Source organism: Nicotiana tabacum, chromosome 4, assembly GCF_000715075.1.
Source record: "Nicotiana tabacum cultivar K326 chromosome 4, ASM71507v2, whole genome shotgun sequence".
NCBI classification, from domain to species: domain Eukaryota; kingdom Viridiplantae; phylum Streptophyta; class Magnoliopsida; order Solanales; family Solanaceae; genus Nicotiana; species Nicotiana tabacum.
The window spans coordinates 89,250,011-89,265,251 of NC_134083.1; the positions used below are offsets into that span (position 1 = coordinate 89,250,011).

The 15,241-nt window shown below is 36.5% G+C and overlaps 1 protein-coding gene across 2 annotated transcripts; it reads left to right on the forward strand.

Moving 5' to 3' along the window:
- Window positions 1–6,503: 6,503 nt before the first annotated feature.
- LOC107803643 (uncharacterized) lies at window positions 6,504–13,869 on the forward strand. Of its 2 annotated transcripts, none has more exons than XM_016627408.2 (7): window positions 6,504–7,186; window positions 7,732–8,530; window positions 8,792–9,071; window positions 11,200–11,307; window positions 11,409–11,687; window positions 11,954–12,097; window positions 13,291–13,869. In XM_016627408.2, exons 1-7 carry the CDS (start codon window positions 6,901–6,903, stop codon window positions 13,465–13,467), a joined length of 2,073 nt encoding a protein of 690 aa, XP_016482894.1. In that variant the 5' UTR covers window positions 6,504–6,900; the 3' UTR covers window positions 13,468–13,869. The 2 variants fall into 2 exon arrangements, with proteins under 2 accessions (XP_016482894.1, XP_016482895.1); XM_016627409.2 differs by having other exon boundaries at window positions 6,675–7,186; window positions 7,707–8,530.
- Window positions 13,870–15,241: the final 1,372 nt, after the last annotated feature.

Consider the following 15,241-nt stretch of genomic DNA (forward strand, 5'->3'; position numbering starts at 1 on the left):
TTCAAGTCTCTTCAAAAGCACTTTAATGTACTTCTGCTAACTTATCATTGTGCCTTTAGGAGTTTGCTTGACTTGTAGGCCTAAGAAGAAATTCTATTCTCCCATCATACTCATTTCAAACTCACTTCCCATGAGCTTTGCAAACTCCTCATACAGAGAATCATTTGTTGCACCAAAGATGATGCCGTCAACATAAACTTGCACAATGAGCATATTCTTCCCCCGTTTCTTCAGAAATAAGGTGTTGTCAATTTTCCTCTTGTAAAACCATTTTCTAGGAGAAATTTGTACAACCTTTCATACCATGCGCGAGGAGCCTGCTTCAGCCCATATAAGGATGTGTAGAGTTTGAAAACATGTTCAGGATGCTCATAACATTCAAAGCCAGGAGGTTGCTTGACGAAGACTTCTTCTTTTAGAAAGCCATTCAGAAATGCACTTTTGACATCTTTGGAACAATTTGAATTCCATATGGGATGCAAATGCAATAAGGATTCTGATGGCCTCCATTCGAGCAACCGGGGCAAAAGTTTCATCATAGTCAATCCCTTCTTCTTGATTGTACCCTTGAACTACCAGCCTTGCCTTGTTCCTTATTGTGTTCCCAAACTCATCAAGTTTGTTTATGAATACCCAACTGGTTCCTATAACAGTTCTGTCAGCACGTCGAGATACCATGTGCCATACGTTTTTCCTCTCAAATTGATGGAGTTCATATTGCATAGAAGTAATCCAGTCAACATCTTCCAATGCTTCCTTGATATTTTTGGGCTCAACTTGAGAGAGAAAGACTGAGAAGGCAAGTGAGTTTCTAGACTTTGATCTAGTTTGAATCCCTGATTCGAGAGGAGTGATCACATTTTGAAGAGGTCGCGAGCTTTTGTGCTTCTAGTTAGACACCTAAATCTCATTGTGAGAGGGTCCAGGTACTTCTGAATATGGCCCATGGTTGATGTGAGTCCCACTTCTCAGCTCAGCATCTGGGGTTCCTTGCACAGTATCAACAACTCTATTCTCAGCTTCAGTTGTTGTGATCGAGGAACCAGGTTCCTCTACATCCCCCGGAGAGACCGCTACATCATCATCATTTGACTCCTTGACGTAGTTCATCATGTCATCCTTTCCATTTGCCATATCATTGACTTCACCAGGGACTGTTGACTGCTCTCCGTCTTGATCAATCTTATTATGTGAATCTTTTCCACGTAGGTGGCGTGATTCATCAAAGATCACATGTATGCTTTCCTCAACACATTGAGTTCTTTTATTGTAGACTTTGTATGCTTTGCTTTGTGATGAATAGCCCAGAAATATTCCTTCATCACTTTTGGCATCAAATTTTCCAAGAGCTTCCTCACCATTGTTGAGGACAAAACATTTGCAGCCAAATGTTCTCAAATGTGTTAGCTTGGGTTTCCTTCCGTTCAGCAGTTCATACAGAGTCTTGTTCTGGAGGGACTTGATCATACACCTGTTCACAAAATAGCATGCAGTGTTAACTGCTTCTGCCCAGAAATTTTTAGCAATGCCACTGTCAATCAACATTGTCCTTGCCATGTCTTCAAGAGTCCTATTTTTCCTCTCTACAACACCGTTTTATTGAGGTGTTCTTGGAGCTGAGAAATTATGACTTATCCCATTTTCAACACAGAATTTGTCGAATTTTGCATTATCAAACTCTGTGTCATGATCAGATATTATGCATGCAACATTGTGGCTCACCTTCATTTGGATCTTCTTCACGAAAGCAACAAACACTGGAAAAGTTTCATCCTTTGTTTTGAGGAACAATTCTATTGTGAATCTAGAATAGTCATCCACTATAACAAAAATGTACTTCTTTCCTCCTATACTTGGCACCCTCATAGGTCCACACAGATCCATATGGAGGAGATCGAGTGGCCTTGAGGTGCTAACATCCTTTTTGGGCTTGAAAGAAGACCTGACTTGCTTTCCTTTTACACATGTATCACACACCTTGTGGTCTTTGAAACTTGACATCGGCAGCCCACGAACCAGGTCCTCCCTGACCAGTTTGTTCAGCAACGTAAAGCTTGCATGACCCAATTTTTTGTGCCATAGTTCAACATCATCATCAAAAGCACTCAGGCAAGTGAGATCCCCATTTTGCAGGGACTCAAAATCAACAACATAAATGTTCTTGTATCTTTTTGCCATCAGGACCACTTCACCAGTCATAAGGTTTGTAACTGTGCAGACTTTTGACACAAATTCCACTTTGTTTCCTTTGTCGCAGATTTGAAAAACACTCAGTAGGCCGTATTTCAAGCCGTTCACATAGTACACATTTTCAATTGAGTGGGTGAGTGACTTCCCAAGTCTTCCTACTCCCAGAATGTATCCCTTTTTGCCATTGCTAAATGACACACTGCCTCCTTGCAGGGCTTTGAGTGGAAGGAAATCGTCGATGCTTCCAGTCATGTGCTTAGAACAACCACTATCCATGTACCATTTTTGATTGCTTCCTTTCACTGCTCCCTGCACAAGAGAATCAAGGATTAGACCAAGGGACCCAAACAAGTTTGGGTCCCTTGTAGTGAGGAAAGGGTAGAATTAAACTTCTTTTTGTCTAGGCAGGCAGTATACATTTTTTAACGGAGGGACCAGGTTCCTTAGCAGTAGTTGCCTTTTCAACAAACACCTTATTTTTCTGTTGGGACTGAATTATAGCCTTACAGTTTTCTTTAAAGTGACATGTGTTGCCACTGTGAGTGCAAAGCCAGTTATCAAGGACAGTAACATACTTGCTATGTGGATTGTTGGGAGTCTTTTCCCTTTGGAACCCGATGACCTGCATGTTCACACCATTGCTTGTATACATGGCAACAATTATATCAGAGGATCAGGTCCACTTTAGAGATTTTTTGAGGTCATTTTTAACTCTGCCTAGATCTCTTGAAGTTGTCTGTTTCTTTCAAGTTCAACACACAGACTAGATTTCATAGACTGTAGTTCATTTTCATGCTTAATGTGTGCCTCACTTGCAACTTCCTTCCCCTTTTGGACAGTCCCAAAACTATTTCCCTTTTTTAATTCCTCTATTATTTCTTTTAGGTCCATGATAACTACTAACAAGTCATCTCTCTCATTCTCTATGTTTTCAGCCTTTTTAATCAGAATACTTTTTTCTTTCACTAGATTCTTAATGGTTTCTTTTAGGTCGGCCACTACAACTACCAAATCATCTTTCTCATTTTGTACCTCTCCTAACTCTATAGTTAAGGCATTTTTATCGTTTATAAGATTGTGATAAGCGTCAATTAAAATATTTCCCAAGGATATGAGCTTTTTTTTAGAGTAAGACTTCAGATTTTTCTGAACGTCTAGAAAGTTTACCTCATCATCATCATTATCTTCATCATCGTCAGATTTTGCCATTAGGGAAAAAGATGGAATCATAATTAGCTGCTTCACTTTCGACTGCCATCATGGAGGTGTCACCTTGTGCATCATCTTCTCCAAATTCGATGGAAGAGTCTCCCCATGCAGCAAGAGTTTGTTTCACAACATTGTCAGCGACTTCTTTTCTTTTAAATCTTTTGTTAGGAACCGGGTTCCTCTTGACTGTTTTGTCTATGTTGTGCTTGTACTGGTCTTGCTTGAGGAGGGGACAATCCTTGATAAAATGTCCTGGCTTCCCATACTTATGACATAAGTCATATCCTCTTGGCTTGCTGGAGCTGCCCTTCTTTGGAATACCTCCATTTCTGCAGACCATCTTCTGAAATCTCTTTGTCAAGTAAACCATATCAACATCCTCACTACTTGATTCATTGTTGTCTGTCTTGAGGACCAGGTTCTTCTCCCTTTTGTGCTCTTTTCTCTCATGATCCTTTTTCTTCTTTATTTCATAAGTTTTCAAATTACCAATGAGTTCATCAATGGTTAGTTTTTGTAGATCCTTTGCCTCCGTGATAACATTTACTTTTCTTTCCCAGGAATCAGGTAATACACTGATTATTTTCCTGACAAGTTTGTTCCTTGGAATGATTTCTCCCAGGGAATGGAGCTCATTGATGATAGAGGTGAAGCGAGTGTGCATGTCCTGAATGGACTCATCGTCCTTTATTCTGAAGAGTTCATACTCAGTGGTTAGCATATTAATCTTCGACTGCTTGACTTGAGTTGTCCCTTCATGTGCTGTTTGGAGAGCTTCCCAGATCTCCTTAGCAGATTAACAAGCCGAAATCCTGTTGTATTCATCTGGCCCAATGCCACAGACGGGGATTTTCTTTGCTCGAAAGTTCTTCTCTATAGCCTTGCGGTCAACATCGTTATATTCCTTCCTATACTTGGGAACTGTCACTGCTGGTTCTCCAATGGTTTTCATAGGAATGAAAGGACCATCGTAGATAACATCCCAAAGCTCTGAATCATCAGCCATGATAAAATCATGCATCCTTGTCTTCCACTATCCATAGTATTTGCCATTGAATCTTGGTGGTCTGTAGGTGGATTGACCTTCTTCGAAGTTTGGTGGAGCAGCCATGAGCATCCTTTCTAGGTGTTAGCATGATAGAAAGAACATGCTCTGATACTAATTGATAGACACTAAGGGTCCACCAAACTTATATAGAGAACTAGGTTCTCTATTAGTTCCCACAGAACACACTCACACAGTTGTAAGTAAATAACACAATAGAGTTTTACGTGAAAAACTCCCAGCTCACTGGATTAAAAATCACGACCTACCCTTGTAGGATATCAACTTTACTACCGAGCAAACTTCAGATTACAAACTATTGTAACCTAGGAATTAACCTCTTAATCTCTCACTAACTTGTAATAACTCTATTACAAGCCCCTTTGTAATAACTCTATTACAAAGCTTACAACTCGACTAACTCTAGCCAAGACATAAACACATGGTTTATGATTTTACAAAAGTTTCCTACATAATATTTCTAACTAAGCTAAGTAGGAATTACAAGTAAATCACTTTGACAAAGATGCTACACAACTAAGGACATATGATAACTCAATGCAGAAAACTGGTCCTTCGTTATGTTGCTCTTTGTTCTTGACGCCTTGAATGTTACTTGCAGGTTGGCAATACACTTGAGAGAGAGCTTGATTAATTCTAGAGTGTGCAAGTGTGTTGTTTTTACTTTGCTTCGTATTGATATTACATAAGTGACATCACTTGAATGATGCAAGCATGTTTGATACAAAGGCATTCCGCATAAAGTGACTGCTCCACTGTTTGCACTGTTGCGTATGTGCAGAGGAACAATTGCAGTCACGTTACAGTTGTGGGGAGTTGACTGGTACTGTCAGCAAGGGAATTGATGTCGATATGTTCCCTCTGTTGTTTCTTGGACTCTGAATGTTGGAACATGTCCCAGACTTGAGACTTGTTGATCTTTGAGCACTCAGAGGATGTGGAACAAGTTCTCCATCTGGTTCTCAATAAAGTTTGTTAAATCATCAAAATATAACAAGACACATAACTTATCAATGGATTTATTGATTCTCATATTGAACATAGAAACTCATCACTGCTGATGTATTTATCAAGTGCTATAAAAAAAATCGTAATTTTGATATCTTATACCACTAGGTACCTTGTTCAACATTTCATCAAGTAGCAAAGCATACTTATGACCAAAAAAATTCAACACTCTACTACCAATTATTATCAGAACTTCAGAAACTAAGAATTATTTTTTAGGAGCTCCAATTACAATTTAAGGAAAGGGTTCTTCCGAGAAATTAAAATCGCAGTAAAAGAGAAAAACAAGTATATATTCAGGAAAGGTGACAAAGTAATGAATAACCTAATAAAATATGAACGTAATTCGAAAAATTATAATGGACTAATGTTTTATAATGTACCCCTTCTTTGCTTTATCATTTTATGAAAATAATTGTCGTAGGTATCATGACAAATCAAGTTAAGTAACAAACTTTAGTAGCAATAAGAGTATTTTTCTTTTGACCAAAAGAAGAATAAACAAAACTAAAACTAAGAGGACAAAAGAAGATAAAAGTAAAAGCTACAAATTGCTTGCGTAATGTAATGCCTTCAACTGTAACTTTATTCTATACTTATTTGATTTTTGTCATACCACATTTTTATGTCATCTCACCGAACGCCTGTCGTACGTCCCTTTGCGCCGAAAACAAACTGATGCTGGGTAAAGTTTTGTGGAGAGATAATTTTTTTAAAATATCAGTAAGATTTAAGAAGGGGGCAAGTAAACTTATGCTGGTTTTCGCTAACTTTAATATGTATTTTAGTATAAGTGTACAACGTGGCAACAACTACATTTGATTACTTAGTAATCATCTTACTTAAACCACAATTATGAACGTGGGTAAAAAGACAAAGCAATCCGAACATCTTATATTCATGCAAAATTCAGCTTGTGGAATTTTGAGATAAAACTGAGATAACGCGGCAACGACTACTTGAATCTCTTATCTCACTGTAGAAAATTTTGACCACAAATAAGAACAAGAGTAGAAAAAACCTAGATTACATCGAAAAATCCATGTTGTATACTATACTCACTGTTGTTTCAGCAGGACAGGACCCCACATTCCAACAGCTAGCTAGCTTTCTTATACTTGTCAAAGTTGGTAAGATATCGATATTTCGTTTCCTTCTCCTGCCGTTAGCTTCAGTTTTACAGCAGACAAACTCAAGAGAAAAGCAGAAAGTCATCACACACACACACACTCTCTCTCTCTCTCCTCTTTCTCTTTCTATAACATAGCAAAGAAAAAAACATGCAAAACCCAACTCAGAATTTCCCCCTTTTGACCCTTTTTCCCTTAATTCACTCCATTCCCATGAACCCACCTCTTCTCCACTTCCTCTACTTACTACACTCTCTTCTTTTTCCTTCTTCTTAGACTTTGTTCTTCTTTTTTCTCATGGCTGTTTCTGACATTAAAGAAGTATTGGAATTCTTGAAAAATAATGGGTTTTCAGAATCGGAATCAGCTCTTATGGAAGATATTATGGAGAAATCTGAATTGGGTTCATTGGATTATGAAAGATTCTTATTTCCTATGATTCCGCCGCCACCTCCTCTTAAGATTCCTTCTGCTCGGCGGCTTGATGACTTAATTTCTGCTAAGATTAATCAGTCGAACTCTGTTTCTTCTGATGAGGAATTTGTCAGCTTGGGTTCTTCTACTAGCGATTTTTGCTCCTCTGGTAAATTAAAGTTCCTTCCTTTTTCTCCCTTTTCCCTTTTTTGAATTTTCTATTTTTAGTTTGTGACACTTTGAGTAGTTTATTTGACCATTTATATATTTCTAAAGATTTAATTCTGATTCTTTATGACAAGAACTTGTGTTTCTCTTTCTGGAATATTTGTTTACCGCTTTGTGGATTGTGCAAAAGCTAAAATAAAACTTGCCCAATTCAGACTTTAGTAATTTGACAATTTCTACTTCCTTAAATAGGACGTTATTGATGTAAGTATATAGAACTTTTGCCCCTGGAAATTAGAATTGACAGAAATGGATGATTGACATTTATTCTTTAATTTCTAAGAGTTGCATTTTATTCCATTTCGGCAAAATGATTTTAAGATTTTGGAGTATCGAAAAGTTAATACTATGATTTTTAGATTAATGTGACCCAAGAACTGATCATCTTGTGTTATTGCAACTTTTGGTCAACACTTTATGATTATTTCCTCTGTTTTTGTCTCTTCTGCATATTTTTTTAGGTTTATCCTGTTGTCTCTGGTGCAGAATTTACAAATCCATATGGAATTCGTACTACGACAGCTCTCAGTTCTCAAGCATCATCTGATAGATTATCTCAATTTGGTACTGCTAGAGATTACCATGATTTTGATATGCAAAATGACCTGTTCTGGTACCGGGAGAAAGATGAAGATTTTCCAATGCCACCTTACTTTGGAAGCTCGGATGGTCTCGCGGGCCCTAGTGAGGACAAGTTTGTGATGACTGAAGTGTCCGAGAAACAGAAAGCCACAAGTCCCAGTTGGGATTATAAATCGGAAGGATGGCCTATAGTCACATTGCACAACGGGCAAGATGTAGGCTTGAAAGATTACTATCATTTGGATAGACGAAAGCAGCTTGAAGTGAAAGGTGGGAAGGGAGAATTTAGCTGTTCATCCCCACTTTGTGCTTGCTGCAAGGGGCCAAAAGGGATTTATGGCGGTGATCCTGACGACACGGGTATCAACCTAACTGACTCTAATTATTTAGAGTATGAACCAATGAGTGAGAGGAAAACTGAAGATAGAAACAACTATTCAATTAAAACAAGTTGCAACAGTGACTTGGTTGGAGATCTCAACGGTGCCCCTGACCTTCAGCCTAAGGCTGTTGACAAAGATTACTACTCATATGTACATGGAGACTACGAGCCAAAAGATGATAGATTAGAGGATAATGAGGGTATTGAACCCGATGCAGCAGCAGATGAAGAGGGAGGTGTTACATCAGATGAACTTTTGATGTTTGAAGGCGAAGATGAGTTTGATGTATTTAATCTGAGAATTATACACAGAAAAAACAGGTTCATTTTCATATATCCATACCTCCAAATTCTAAGTCCAATATCGACGAGTGAGTGAAAACAAGGTGTTTTTCTATAGGACTTGAGAGCAATGTTTGTTTGATAATTACATGTTCAGCATGTATATCGCATCAAGTTCTAATTTCATCATTCATTCTAGGCACTAAAGTTGTTCTAACATTTAATGTAGATATTGAGCTTGTTTCTTGCAGGTTCATTTGTAGACAATAGTTGTACTGATTTGTTCTGCCCCATACGCAGGACTGGATTTGAGGAGAGCAAGGACCTGCCTATTGTTTTAAATAGCATTATCGCTGGTAGATACTATGTAACGGAATACCTTGGTTCAGCTGCATTCAGCAAAGTGATTCAGGCTCATGATATGCACACCGGAATAGACGTTTGCTTGAAGATAATAAAGAATGACAAGGACTTCTTTGATCAGAGTTTAGATGAGATTAAGCTTCTCAAGTTTGTGAACAAGAATGACCCTTGTGATGAGCACCATATACTGCGACTATATGATTACTTCTACCACCAGGTATGCTTGAGAAAATGTTTGTTCTTTTGAGTCCTTTGCTTTGAATCAAGACTTATAACGAACTAAAGATCGATTGCCCAGCCTCTAAATGAACAAGACGATCAGCATTCAGAATTTACCATTTTTCTGTTTTTGATATAAGGGAGAGGTGTGTGGCAAGGACAACTATAAAGTTATAAACCAATCGAAACGTACAGCTAGGTATTAGTGGCAGATTTACTGACATATCTTGTCTGGAGGGATCTCGTGCCATCAAGGAATTTATGTAGTTAGCACTAATAGCCATATCTAAACTTTTAACGTAAACTTTCTAGTTTCATATGATTTCTGGAGATTAAAGGTTTTATATGATATAAGAATATAGTGTAAGTGTAAACCTATCGATATGTGTGTGTACGTACATGCATATATATATTATAAGGCTAAAACCGTAAACACTGGTAGAATAGAAACACTAGAATTTTGATTTGATCAAGATTGGATATATGATGGCTGTATTTGCAAGGTAAAGTCTTAGCAAGGGCGTTGATTCTTTTTCCACCATAGCTGGGAGAAGACTTGAAAATGTACTTAGATGAGTTTTTGATAAGAGCCCTGTGGACTTACTTTGGTTCAATTAGGAAGGATTTAGTTCCAAAAACAATTGGTTTCAACTTTTATTGGGACGTTGATTGATAGTTCTTGGATTAAAATGATATGTTCCCGATTAACTAAAAAAACATTTGCATCTTTTATCCACAACTGGTCTGTTCTTCTACACTTTCCCAGAGGTTAGGCTGTAGTTTATTACCTTAATACAATCAATTAACTATGCCTCAACCACAAGTTGTTTACGCGAATCCTCTATTCTCATGTTTACCTTAACTTGATGATTCCCAACTAGCTAGGTTGGTCTCGCATCTATGAATCTTTTGCTTCCATTAGTATATGTTCTTAGTTAAATCTACATTGATTCCGAGAGATCTTAGGTCTTTGAAATTAACTTTCCTCCCTGTGATTTTAAGTCAATCTCATTTAAGTTAACATCTTCAATGATCACATTTTCGCACCCATAGACGGGTGCAACATCTGAAGATTTGTGGGATATGACCAAATATTTTTGCACGACCTTATTTCTTTTCACCCTTTAAGGGATCGTTTGGTTTGTGAACAAGTTATTCTGGGATTATAATATGGATATTATAATACGAGGAGTAAATAGTGACGGAATTATTTAATGAATATACTTTTATTCATAGATGTTTGGATTGTTAGCCTAAAATGATGTATACGGGGTATAATATAAAACATGTGTTTGATTTTACACTTGGATAAACTTTTATTTAATTTCAATTTTTTCCTTTGCTTTCTTAAAGGACTTTGGAAGAAGAGTGTTGGATAAGGGCATCTTTGTCATTTTGTTGTTTAGTCCTGGGATTAGGAATTTCAGGTTGAAAAATAATAGCAGAATGTGGTATAAATAATTCTGGAATTGCTTATACCAGAATCAAAAATTCAATCAACCATGGACTAATAATCCCACATTTTATTCCAGGATTGTTATCCCTTATCCTTGTAAACAAATGACCCCTGAGTGTGCTATTGCACCCCCTATTAATCCTGATCATTTCTAGTCTTGTTCAATTTTGTATATCCACATATCTATCTTTAACATTCACATTATTAAGGTAGTTATGTTGTGGCTATGTTGGGACTTAGAAACTCAACATTCACAGTCATATAGCATTTTTCTTTTATTTATTACCTTAGGATAAATATTGAAATCACCAATGAATGTTGCAATACTGTTCTTTTGGTTCACATCCAGCTCACACATCATTGGTATCTTATCTAATTATTATTACTGTAAAGTGTAGATGCTTACAAAATCTTTATATTTGGTGCAAGGGTAGTTTAGATGATATTGATATGGGCCTTGTTGAATTTTTGGAGTATATGAATTTAGAGAGGTAGTTGTGAATCATTAACTATCCTTCTTGATAAAAAGGTTGATCAGTACTGTAATTTCTTGTGGATTTTTTGTTTTGGAACTTCTGCCATTGCTTAAGAACAAATAGAAGATATTGCCTAGAATCTGATGTTGAATATTTATTAACTGTACTCTTTCTTCTGATGTTATAACATGCAGGAGCACCTCTTTATTGTTTGTGAACTTCTCCGAGCAAATTTATATGAGTTTCAGAAATACAACCGAGAATCTGATCTAGAGCCTTATTTTACAATGAGCAGGCTGCAGGTCCGTATTTTCTCTTGTAAGTTAAAATTTGTCAGCAAAACCACAAAATATATCTAAGGAAAGCCATGAAATGTAATTGTGTTGGAAATGTTCCTTAACAGACCATAACACGACAGTGCTTGGAGGCACTTGTGTTCTTGCACAATTTGGGGATCATCCACTGTGATCTAAAGCCAGAAAATATTCTCATCAAAAGTTATCGAAGATGTGAGATAAAAGTTATTGATCTCGGAAGCAGTTGCTTTCAGTCAGACCCCTTGTCCTTATATGTACAGTCTCGTTCCTATAGAGCTCCTGAAGTCATCTTAGGCCTCTCTTATGACGCAAAAATTGATCTTTGGTCTCTTGGCTGCATCTTGGGAGAGCTGTGCTCTGGGGAGGTATCCTCCTGCTTTTCCTTTGAATTATGTAACATCCATTCGTATGGTTCTTTTTTTCATTTTTTCTTAACCTTTCCTTTTACCATCGTTTACTTTATTGCTTGGTATGTTTCAAATTGCAAATAGTATTTTGTTCCTCTTCCTGTTTTAGCCCAATTTGGGAGGGGGTGTGGTGTGGCGTGCAGAACAAGTTAAAAGGCTTCATTAGCTTGTGTTTCGCAGGCAACTATACGCATACACTCTTAAATATTCTTATTGTTTGGTAGGTGCTTTTTCCAAATGAAGCAGTTGTCATGTTGCTTGCACGTATGATTGGAATGCTTGGTCCTATAGACGGGGACATGCTACAAAGGGGACAGGAGGCACACAAATATTTCACAAAGGATTATGACCTTTATCATATAAATGAGGTTTGCCTCCTAGTTCATCCTTTTCATTCTTTCAACACTCTATTATTAACAAATTTAGCATTTTTTGTGCTCGTATTCATGTGAATGTTTAGTCTTGGCATGTGCTTATTCGGTATCCTTCGTTCTCTTTTCCCATTTTCTTTCTCTTATTTTTGTTTTATACCAAGAAGTACCCCATTTTCCACAAAGTAAAAGTTTCTTCATGTTCATTATTTGCTAAATTTAGGCTTTATTTATTTGAGTTATACTGAAGCGAACTTTTATCCTTTACCTTACTAGAAAGTAACCGTTGAATCTGTTTGCTTAATTCTTGTATTTCATCAATGCAATTTCAACTTAGAGCAGTTAAACTAAGACGACGAAAGTAGTAGGGAGCTGCGTTATTTATGAGTGCATGGATCATCCACCTACATTTTTAATTAACTGAGAGCACTGGCTTCTGCTGGTTTGCCCATTTAAATAATATTTTAAAAAAACTGTCTGCATGCTTTTTTTCGGGGGGACTTTACTTTATTTGAACCTGATCTTGAATTTTTTTGTATGACAAGGAGCTCTTTATTTGACATGTCTGATGTAAATTCTGTTTAAATGACAAGTTCCTCCTCATAGTCAAATCTCATAAGATTAAGATTATTGATAGAAAATTTGTTATATTTCTGGCGTGATTCCTCAGAAAACCGTTAAAGCCTCATTTAAGCTAGCAATATCTATACACTCTAGAGTCTAGCCAGCTAGATTTTGCTTTGACTGTTGCTCTCATAAAACGATCTAATTCAGAAAGTGAATCTGAGAGTCCAATTTCTATATATTCCCGCTAGTCATGTTCATTCACTTGTAATTTCAATAATCAAATCTATAAGAACTGCCAAAATCTATCATCATTTTATTTGATATGCTTGGTACATAAGCTACCTCTCTATGAATCTGGGGTTGAATTTTTTTTTTTTGGGGGGGGGGGGGGGGGCAGCTAGCAGCAATGCACAACTTTATTTTAATTTTTAAACCTTCAAAAAGTTTAAAAATTGTGAAAACTATGCTTTCGCCCATATTTGTGAACAAAGATTTCTTCATTCCCTTTTCCATATGAGTTGCCTGCTAAGCGTGGCTACTGTTTGCAACTATATAAAACTGGATAAACTATAGAATGGTAGAGTTTTCCAACTTCTGATTTATGTTTGATTTATCTGTAATAGGACACTGACCTACTTGAATACATAATCCCCGAGGAAACGTCATTGGAGCATCAGCTGGCAGTATCTGATCCATTGTTCCTCGACTTTGTCAGAAAGTTGCTTGAGATAAATCCTCAAAGGCGTCCTACGGCCAAAGAGGCCCTAGGTCACCCTTGGCTTTCCCATTGGTACGAGTAGAATCCAAGTTAACGTCTTTTTAATATTGTTGTTCATGTTTCGTGGTATATCATCAGCTCGAAGCTGTTCTCGGAAAGTTTCCTGACAGAGCAAAAGGTTTGTTCTTTGTTGCGGATATTGATTCAATGAGTACATAGTCGTCATATTCTCTGTTGTGTATATCGATTGCGGATTTTCAATGCTGATGCTTTGTTGTAGATATTATAGGAAAAATACTGTTTTGTTTGCCCAGCAGGGTATAAACCAGTCTTCCAGTTTATCAAAAAGTATAGGGAACCAATACAGTTTTGAGTCTTGTCACATATGAATATGCTCTTGACGTGTATTCATGATTTTTTTGTAATTTGTAAATAATAAAAGCATTCTCTTGATTCGATTGGTTTATAAATGATGCTTCTCTGATTTTGGTTTTGATCTTTAGGCTATTAGACGACTCGAAAAGCAAAATTCCATGTCATAATTAAGAATTACATTGTGTATTTTTTTTTAAAATAACCGTGGTGTTCGGGTCAGCTTGCGCATACCTCGGCTATTTCACGAGATATCTGTTATTTTTCACTAGTATAGTTACGGGGTAACTTTATACTAGAAGAAATCATCTAGTGTTTAAGTTACACCGTGTGTTGTAGAACCAAACATGTTGGCTCTACCATAGACGTGCAAATGACCAGTTTTTATGTCTTTAAATGGCAGGCTATCTCTGAAATTAACTTGGTCTTTTCCTTTTATCACATATGAGATGGTCACATCGAATTGATCTCTATTTGTAAAGAGGCACTTACATCACAAGTTTAAGGTTGAAATCTTAATTATTGTCAAATATGTGCTATCTTAGCATTATATGTATCCTTTTATTGATTGAAAAAGAAAAAACAATGAATCACTACTCTAAAGTGTTACTTTAGTAGTTGATATAACATTGTTTAAGATAAGTTTTACTAGCAAAATCGGATGAGACAGTCTAAATACTATCTTTCAACTTCAACTCTAAACTCATATTTTTCAACTTCTAGAAATGTCTACAAGATTGTCGCAAAAGCTAAGAAGGTGAATGTTAGAATCCAAAATCAATGTTTACGCATATAAATAAAACAACAACATGCCAAGTGAATTCTCACATAGTACGCATATAAATTAAAAAAATAATATTTATAAAGAAAAGTTCAAAAAGTAAAATAAAAACCATGATCAAAACTAAAAGTGATACAAGAAAAAAATCAAATTGCATATAAAAGGAAAGAGTAGCAATAAATTCCATAATATTATTCTCCTTTCATTTCAACTTATGTTTGAACTTATTTGATTTGATACATATTTTTTAAAAAAACTTTTGAACATATATTTTATGTGATCATAAATCATTAAATAAATATTAATTATTTTTAAATATAAGAATAGACATTGAAAGATGGATTGGACAAAGCCTCCAAAGTCCAAAAGAAGGAAACGTTGTCTGTTGTGGTTGGCTGATTCTAGTAGTGGTTATCCAACAGTGAACTATTCCTAATACTGCTTTTGTTTTGTCCACAGCATCTTTTCCTTATCCCACGCGCGTGGATTGCTAATTCTTCCTCTTGCCCTTAAAGCATATACTACTCATAATCACGTTAAATTATTTACTTCGGTTATCTTTTTTAAGTGTTGGGGAAAAGTAATGCACTAATAAATGTATGATAAGGTAACAGCAAAAAGATACCGAAATCCAATTTCTTAAATCTAATTGAACTAAGGGCATACAACAAACACTAACACACATAACCCCGGGCAGCAGTTA

Coding starts and splice junctions, on each gene's coding strand:
- LOC107803643 (XM_016627408.2), top strand. CDS start 6,901: ATGGCTGTTTCTGACATTAAAGAAGTATTGGAATTCTTGAAAAATAAT. Junction 8,531..8,791: donor ATTATACACAGAAAAAACAG/GTTCATTTTCAT, acceptor CCCCATACGCAG/GACTGGATTTGAGGAGAGCA. Junction 12,098..13,290: donor ACCTTTATCATATAAATGAG/GTTTGCCTCCTA, acceptor TATCTGTAATAG/GACACTGACCTACTTGAATA.